General features: G+C 37.5%; 1 protein-coding gene across 1 annotated transcript; it reads left to right on the top strand.

Moving 5' to 3' along the window:
• On the top strand, positions 1-3,862 carry LOC101005283 (olfactory receptor 11H7). The gene has a single exon (XM_021933701.2). It carries the CDS (start codon positions 415-417, stop codon positions 1,360-1,362), a length of 948 nt encoding a protein of 315 aa, XP_021789393.1. The 5' UTR covers positions 1-414; the 3' UTR covers positions 1,363-3,862.
• Positions 3,863-9,407: the final 5,545 nt, after the last annotated feature.

Below are 9,407 nucleotides of genomic sequence, written 5' to 3'. Positions count from 1 at the left end.
AGCTGTAAAAAGTCTCAGATTTGAATATATTAAAAATTATGGCATATGTCTTCATATTTTGAAGTGAAGAACACTAAAGTATTGCTATATATGAACATCTTTCACTGAGAAACAAATTAGATATAAAACAAACCATTTTTCCTCTATTTCAAGAATTTCTTTATATATCAAAAGAAGATGAAATGTTGATTTTTGTCCAATGCCACAGAAAATTCAAACAACCTGATTCAAAGAATCAGACCCAAAGGACTCATTCAAGAAAGATAAATCAGGGTTTGCTTAAGAATTCTTTTAGAATATCCAATATATTCACCTGCAAGAGTCAAACTCCTTATCCCAAAAAAGCTTCAAGATGCTTCATCAGCAAAGTAAATTGTCATTGCCTATCTGTGTTCTCTCCACAGTCTGGGAAGCATGAATAACTCACAGATATCTACTGTGACACAGTTTGTCTTGCTGGGCTTTCCTGGTCCCTGGAAAATTCGGATCATCTTTTTCTCAATGATTTTGTTGGTCTACATCTTGACTCTGACTGGGAATATGGCCATCATCTGTGCAGTGAGGTGGGACCATCGACTCCATACCCCTATGTACATGCTCCTAGCCAACTTCTCCTTCCTAGAGATCTGGTATGTGACCTGCACAGTCCCCAACATGCTGGTAAATTTTTTTTCCAAAACTAAGACCATATCCTTCTCTGGATGCTTCACTCAGTTCTACTTCTTCTTTTCCCTGGGCACAACTGAATGCTTCTTCCTCTGTGTCATGGCTTATGATCGGTACCTGGCCATCTGCCACCCACTGCACTATCCCTCCATTATGACTGACCAGCTCTGCGGCATCTTGGTGTCTCTTTGTTGGCTCATTGGTTTCCTTGGACATTCAATTTCCATTTTCTTCATTTCTCAACTACCTTTCTGTGGTCCCAACATCATTGATCATTTTCTGTGTGATGTGGACCCACTGATGGCATTGTCCTGTGCCCCTACTCACACCATAGGGCATGTGTTCCATTCTCTGAGTTCTCTTTTCATCATCCTCACCATGGTGTATATCCTTGGGTCCTATACCTTGGTGCTCAGAACTGTGCTTCAGGTTCCTTCTTCAGCTGGATGGCAAAAGGCCTTCTCTACCTGTGGATCACACTTGGTTGTGGTATCTCTGTTCTATGGAACCATAATGGTGACGTATGTGAGTCCCACACCTGGCAACTCAGTTGCTATGCATAAGATCATCACACTGATATATTCAGTGGTAACACCTGTCTTAAACCCCCTCATCTACAGCCTACGCAACAAGGACATGAAATACGCCCTCCATCATGTCTTCTGTGGAGGAGAATTATCCAGAGTTCATGAATAGGGTTTTTTATAACCCAACGACTCTTTATGCGATTGGAAGAATAATCCTCTTCTTTTAACACAAACTGACTTGATTTTATTCATGGTCATCACAATCCTTTTGTACAAGCAAAACTCTTTATGTATCTGATCATATTTTGATGAGCTTCTGATTTCAGAAATGTGTTCCATGGGAGGTTGGCCCCAACATATGGTAAAAATAACACTTAAAAATCTTAATATCTATTTCCAGAAAGGTTTTTACTTTGGTATGCAGTCTCCATCCACACAATTTTATTAAGACATATGAATCCAATTGATGGTTTGCTTACATAGTTGTCTATCACTTCTTTTAAAAAACACAATATTCCTGTTGACCTGGATTTTTGGTAACACATCATTATGTAAACTAAGATACACTTAGAGATTGTAAATTCAGTTTCACAATTCTTAGTTCATCATCCTCATCAACAGTGTACAAGGGGAGGCTGGAAGTTAGATTTAGAAAGAGTCATTAGTGTGAAATCCAGCTAAGTGAAGTGAGGGTCACATCAAAAGAGCCACTTAGAAGGCTTGACTTTGTCCCCTGAAATTTGAGGGGCATCTTGACTGTCCTTGATTTGAACCTGGAAAAAATGTAAAGACTGTGAAAGCGATGACTCAGAGGGAGTAAAAGGAGATGGGCTGTAGCAAGAACAAACTAAACTCCCACTCATAACAGAACAAATATAGAATACCCATATTTGACCTAGTTAGACCCTATGGAAAGTAACCTTCTTGCTGTCTTAAAAGGAACCCTACCCAAAAGTGCTACTTGGAAAAGTAAGGCCATTTCAAAAGTCTATACAGAGTAGGTCGCCCAAATCCAGGGTTAAAAGAAGTCATATGGAGCCAGCCAGTGAAGCATTGCCCACATCAGAGAACCTGCAGTTTAGACAGACCACCTCAGAAAAAGAAAATGGTTCATGAAAAAGAAAAACAACATTTAGACAATTGTTAAACCTATAAGGCAACAATATCTAAATCAGGAAAAAAACTTTCTGCCTTTACTTCTTTCCCACCCTAAACCTAGAGTAACTGGAGTCAGCAGAGTAATGTAGAAAAAGAGAAATGAGAGTCAGAGGGAAACAAGAAGATCAAGCCTAAATCAGATCCAGTTTAGAGGAATGAGCTTTAATTTGGATTAAAAAATAAAAGTTTAGTTTTAGACTATACAATGTGCCTTCAGTCATCTATGGATTCCATATCCATGGATTCAACCAACCTCAGATTGAAAATATTTGGGTAAAAATGCATCTTTACTGAGGATGTACAGACTTTTTTTCTTGTCATTGTTCCCTAAATAATACAGTATAACAGTGATTTACATTGCATTGGAATTTTAAGTAACTTAGAGATGATTTAAAGTATATGGGAGGAGGTTACAGTGAGCTATGATTGTGCCACTGCACTCCAGCCCTGGCAACAGACCCTGTCTCTAAAAAAAAATAAAAAATAAAAAAAGTATAAGGGAGGATGTACAATAAAGTGTTCTTGCAAATACTCTACCATTCTATATAAGGAACTTGAGTTCGTGGATTATGGTATCCACAGGAGGTCCTGGAACCAATCCCTCATGTATACTGAGAAACAAATGTGCTAGACTCTCTAATGCCGGGATAAGAGGTCATATGTTAAAACTAAAAGTAGTTATAAAAGCTATCATACACCCAAGACAGTATCCATAGGTGGAAATAAATCAGACATCAGAAAGTGTTTACAATAGACTTGGTGGGGGAAAATTAAGTTCCTTTATGTTTATGTCCTACCAAGTACAAATCATTCAATAAAATAGTTGTAGCTACAAAGGCTTAAATGTTGTGGTAGCCTAAGAGAGGAAGAAAGTTTCTACCTGAAAGACCAAGGAACTCTCCTGGAAAGCCTCCTTGGGCAACTGGAAAACACTATGCTTCAAGGTTGGTAGAAGGGCCTAAAAAGAATGGGAAAACGAATTAGAAAATCTGCTTAGGATGGTATTAAAGATAAGCTTGAACTACCAATCACAGTTTTGCCTTAAGTCAGCCCTAATATTTCAGTGGCTCAGCTGAACTCATTTGTTGAAAAGGGGCAGAAAATACTCTGTATTACTCTCAATAACTCAAAGTATCCTCCTACTGCAACTTATTAGATGTCAAATATGTAGCGTCACCTGTCAAACACCTATTCTTTTGCTAATATTCAGCTCGGACATGACTTCTATCTGAAGACTATTCTCACATCCCAAAGCTAGACTGCATTTCTCTTCTTGATATATCTAGAATATACAAGCTCATATTCCAATTATTGTACCTAAAGACTATGAGCTCTGTTTTGTGTCAGGGTCTCTTCCCCTAAGCAATTAGGCTTTTGAAGATAAGAACAGTGTCTTATCTTTTTATCCCCAGCAACTAGCATAAACCCGATTCATAGTAAGAGTAAGCATGCAGGGAAAGAAACAGCTTGTGGAATTGGATAATGAGCTAGTTCTTTAATCAATTCTCTTTAGAATTAAACATATTTTAGTCACAAAACCATTAATTGATTAGATTTTTTAATATTTATAGAACTTGTCTGTTTTCAAACCTATATTTTGATATTTATTTCTATTATAAAATAATACAAGCTTCTCATACAATTTTCAAACAATAAAGATGAGTATAAAGTTGTGGGTTTTTTTACTTTAAGTTCTAGGGTACATGTGCACAACGTGCAGGTTTGTCACATAGGTATACATGTGCCATGTTGGTTTGCTGCACCCATCAACTCGTCATTTATATTAGGTATTTCTTCTAATGCTATCCCTCCCCCTGACCATGACCCCATGACAGACCCCAGTATGTGATGTTCCCCTTTATCCAAGCTCATTGTTCAATTCCCCCCTATGAGTGAGAACATGTGGTGTTTGGTTTTCTGTCCTTGTGATACTTTGTTGAAATTGATGGTTTCCAGCTTCATCTATGTCCCTGCAAAGGACATGAACTCATCCTTCTTTATGGCTGCATAGTACTCCATGGTGTATATGTGCCACATTTTCTTAATCCAGTCTATCACTGATGGTCGTTTGGGTTGGTTCCAAGTCTTTGCTATTGTGAATAGTGCTGCAATAAACATACATGTGCATGTGTCTTTATAGTAGCATGATTTATAATCCTTTGGGTATATCCTCAGTAATGGGATGGCTGGGTCAAATGATATTTCTAGTTCTAGATCCTTGAGGAATCGTCACACTGTCCTCCACAATGGTTGAACTAGTTTGCACTCCCACCAACAGTGTAAAAGCGTTCCTATTTCTCCACATCCTCTCCAGCATCTGTTGTTTCCCAACTTGTTGATGATCACCATTCTAACTGGTGTGAGATGGTATCTCGTTGTGGTTTTGATTTGCATTTTTCTGATGACCAGTGATGGTGAGCATTTTTTCGTGTGTCTGTTGGCTGCATAAATGTCTTCTTTCAAGAAGTGTCTGTTCATATCCTTTACCCACTTTCTGATGGGGTTGTTTGTTTTTTTCTTGTAAATTTGTTTAAGTTCTTTGTAGATTCTGGATATTAGTCCTTTATCAGATGGGTATATTGCAAAAATTCTCTCCCATTCTGTAGGTTGCCTATTCACTCTGATGGTAGTTTCTTTTGCTGTGCAGAAGCTCTTTAGTTTACTTAGATCTCATTTGTCTATTTTGGCTTTTGTTGCCATTGCTTTTGGTGTTTTAGACATGAAGTCCTTGCCCATGCCTATGTCCTGAATGGTATTAACTAGGTTTTCTTCTAGGGTTTTTATGGTTTTAGGTCTAACATTTAAGTCTCTAATCCATCTTGAATTAATTTTCATATAAGGAGTGAGGAAAGGATCCAGTTTCAGCTTTCTACTTATGGCTAGCCAGTTTCCCCAGCACCATTTATTAAATAGGGAATGCTTTCCCCATTTCTTGTTTTTGTCAGGTTTGTCAAAGATCAGATGGTTGTAGATGTGTGGTGTTATTTCTGAGGCCTCTGTTCTGTTCCATTAGTCTATATCTCTGTTTTGGTACCAGTACCATGCTGTTTTGGTTACTGTAGCCTTGTAGTATAGTTTGAAGTCAGATAGGGTGATGTCTCCAGCTTTGTTCTTTTTGCTTGGGATTGTCTTGGCAATGTGGGCTCTTTTTTGGTTCCATATAAACTTTAAAGTAGTTTTTTTCCAATTCTGTGAAGAAAGTCATTGGTAGCTTGATAGCGATGGCATTGCATCTATAAATTACCTTGGGCAGTATGGCCATCTTCACGATATTGATTCTTCCTATCCATGAGCATGGAATGTTCTTCCATTTGTTTGTGTTCTCTTTTACTTCACTGAGCAGTGGTTTTTAGCTCTCCTTGAAGTGGTCCTTCACATCCCTTGTAAGTTGGATTCCTAGGTATTTTATTCTCTTTGTAGCAATTGTGAATGGGAGTTCACTCATGATTTGGCTCTCTGTTTGTCTGTTATTGGTGTATAGGAATGCTTGTCATTTTTGCACATTGATTTTGCATGGGGTTTTCTAAATATACAATCATGTCATCTGCAAACAGGGACAATTTGACTTCCTCTTTTCCTAACTGAATACCCTTTATTTCTTTCTCTTGCCTGATTGCCCTGGCCAGAACTTCCAATACTATGTTGAATAGGATTGATGAGAGAGGGTATCCCTGCCTTGTGCCACTTTTCAAAGGGAATGCCTCCAGTTTTTGCCCATTCAGTATGATATTGGCTGTGGGCTTGTCATAAATAGATCTTATTATTTTTGGATATGTTACATCAATACCTAGTTTATTGAGAGTTTTTAGCATGAAGGGGAGTTGAATTTTGTTGAAGTCCGTTTCTGCATCTATTGAGATAATCATGTGGTTTTTGTCATTGGTTCTGTTTATATGATGGATTATGTTTATTGACTTGTGTATGGTGAACCAGCCTTGCATCCCAAGGATGAAGCCGACTTGATCATGGTGGATAAGTTTTTTGATGTGCTTCTGGATTTGATTTGCCAGTATTTTATTGAGGATTTTCACATTGATGTTCATCAGGGATATTGGTCTAAAATTCTTTTTTTGATGTGTCTCTGCCAGGTTTTGGTATCAGGATGATGCTGGCCTCATAAAATGAGTTAGGGAGGATTCCCTCTTTTTCTGTTGATTGGAATAGTTTCAGAAGGAATGGTACCAGCTCCTCTTTGTACCTCTGGTAGAATTCAGCTGTGAATCCGTCTGGTCCTGGACTTTCTTTGGTTGGTAGGCTATTAATTATTGCCTCAATTTCAGAGCCTGATGTTGGTCTATTCAGAGATTCGACTTCTTCTTGGTTTCGTCTTTGGAGGGTGTATGTGTCCAGGAATTTATCCATTTCTTCTGGATTTTCTAGTTTATTTGTGTAGAGGTATTTATAGTATTCTCTGATGGTAGTTTGTATTTCTGTGGGATCAGTAGTGTTATCCCTTTTACCTTTTTTATTGCATCTATTTGATTCTTCTCTCTTTTCTTCTTTATTAGTCTTGCTAGCGATCTATCAATTCTGTTGATCTTTTCAAAAACCAGCTCCTGGATTCATTGATTTTTTGAAGGGTTTTTTTGTGTCTCTCTCTCCTTCAGTTCTGCTCTGATCTTAGTTATTTCTTCCCTTCTACTAGCTTTTGAATTTGCTTGCTGTTGCTTCTCTAGTTCTTTTAATTGTGATGTCAGGGTGTTGATTTTAGATCTTTCCTGCTTTCTCTTGTGGTCATTTAGTGCTACAAATTTCCCTCTATACACTGCCTTAAATGTGTCCCAGAGGTTCTGGTACATTGTGTCTTTGTTCAAGAGCTCCTGAAGGAAACACTAAACATGGTAAGGAACAACTGGTACCAGCCACCGTAGAAACATGCTAAATTGTGAAGATCATCAATGCTAGGAATAAACTACATCAACTGACAGGCAAAATGACCAACTAACATCATAATGACAGGATCAAATTCACACATAACAATATTAACCTTAAATGTAAATGGGCTAAATGCCCCAATTAAAAGACACAGACTGGAAAATTGGATAAAGAGTCAAGACCCATCAGTGTGCTGTATTCAGGAGACCCCCATCTCACGTGCAGAGACACACATAGGCTCAAAATAAAGGGATGGAGGAAGATCTGCCAAGCAAATGGAAAACAAAAAAAAGCAGGCATTGCAATCCTAGTCTCTGATAAAACAGACTTTAAACCAACAAAGATCAAAAGAGACAAAGAAGGCCATTACATAATGGTAAAGGGATCAGTTCAACAAGAAGAGCTAACTATCCTAAATATATATACACCCAATACAGGAGCACCCAGGTTCATAAAGCAAGTCCTTAGAGACATACAAAGAGACTTAGACTCCCACACAATAATAATGGAAGACTTTAACACCCCACTGTCAATATTAGACAGATCAACAAGACAGAACGTTAACAAAGATATCCAGGACTTGAACTCAGCTCTGCACCAGGCGGACCTAATAGACATCTACAGAACTCTCCACACCAAATCAACAGAATATACATTCTTCTCAGCACCACATTGCACTTATTCCAAAATTGACCATATAGTTGGAAGTAAAGCACTCCTCGGTAAACGTTAAAGAACAGAAATTACAACAAACTGTCTCTCAGACCACAGTGCAATCAAATTAGAACTCAGGATTAAGAAACTCACTCAAAATTGCACAACTACATGGAAAATGAACAACCTGCTCCTGAATGACTACTGGGAAATAACAAAATGAAGGCAGAAATAAAGATGTTCTTTGAAATCAATGAGAACAAAGACACAACGTATAAAGTTAAAGGTAAAAGTGTCCACCCTCTCTCTTTTCATAATCCCACTTCCTGCAGATAACAGTTTACTACTAATCTAAATTTCTATGCATAGACAAGCATGCAAATGCACACATATGTAATTGTTTTCTTTTTCTTTAATAGATTATAATATAGAAAGTATTCCATGGCTGCATTTTTCTTCTCTTAAAATGTTGCAACCTTTTATAAGGTCAAATAGATATGCATAGTTGAATATTGCTCCGATGTATGAATAAACTGTAACTTGTTTAATTATTCCCCTATTACCAGACACACATTTTAGAGCGGTTTTTTTTAACGTAAGTTCAAGGTATTTTTTAAAAAGTTCTATGAAGGGTCTTGTTAAAGACACACTAAATTTATAATAAATCCTTTTTAAAAATTATGTAATATACCATGCATACAGAAGTCCATATAATATATACGTGCAAGTTTAAAGAATATAAAATTTAGAAATGCCTATGCCCTTCTTTACCCAAGTAAAAAAAAAAAAAAGGAATATTACCAGCACTTTAGACACCCCCTTTGAATAGCTCCCCAACTATATCCATCTTGCTATGTACCAAAGTATTTGTCTCAATTATCTCGTGCTTTTCTTTATCTTTGCCACTTATGTATGTATATAACTGAAAATAGTACAGTAGGAAATTCCAAAGACCCATTCCTCTACAGAAACATGGAGGAAAATGTCAAAAACTGTCCAAATCCGCTTTATCAGAACTCTAGAAAATAGTCAAAGATGTACAGAAACCAAGTGAATCCTTCATCAAGTAAAAGGTGACTAAAACATGGTAGAACTCTGTGGCATTTTAATTTACCCTTGCCATATCCCCTCCTCCTCAGCTCAGCAGTCATCTTGAAGATGGCAGTCCATGTTCCCAGTATGGGTTCCTTGTTCTCAGAAGTTGTTTGTCTCTTTTGACTTGTCTAGGAGCTCCCTGAAAAATTACTACAGAGGGCTTGCCTTTATTTCACCTAAGTTGGAACTCTCTCATGGCAAAGAAAGAGCTAGAAGGAGAGCATTCCTCAAAAACATTAAAAGGCAAATAAACTACCCACTGCTTCCTGGAAGCAAAGATATCAATTGATATAAACAATAGATTCACTTAAAAGCCTAGAGGAAAACCTGGGGAGTGAGTTATTTTGAGAAATAAGGACTGTGAAGAGCTTTCACATTATCTCTGGGAATCTCACCAAATAGAAAATATCAGGAAGAAAATAAAAATTATAG

This window comes from Papio anubis, chromosome 7 (genome assembly GCF_008728515.1).
Source record: "Papio anubis isolate 15944 chromosome 7, Panubis1.0, whole genome shotgun sequence".
Classification (NCBI taxonomy): Eukaryota; Metazoa; Chordata; class Mammalia; order Primates; family Cercopithecidae; genus Papio; species Papio anubis.
This window is presented reverse-complemented; position numbering and strand designations above follow the sequence as displayed.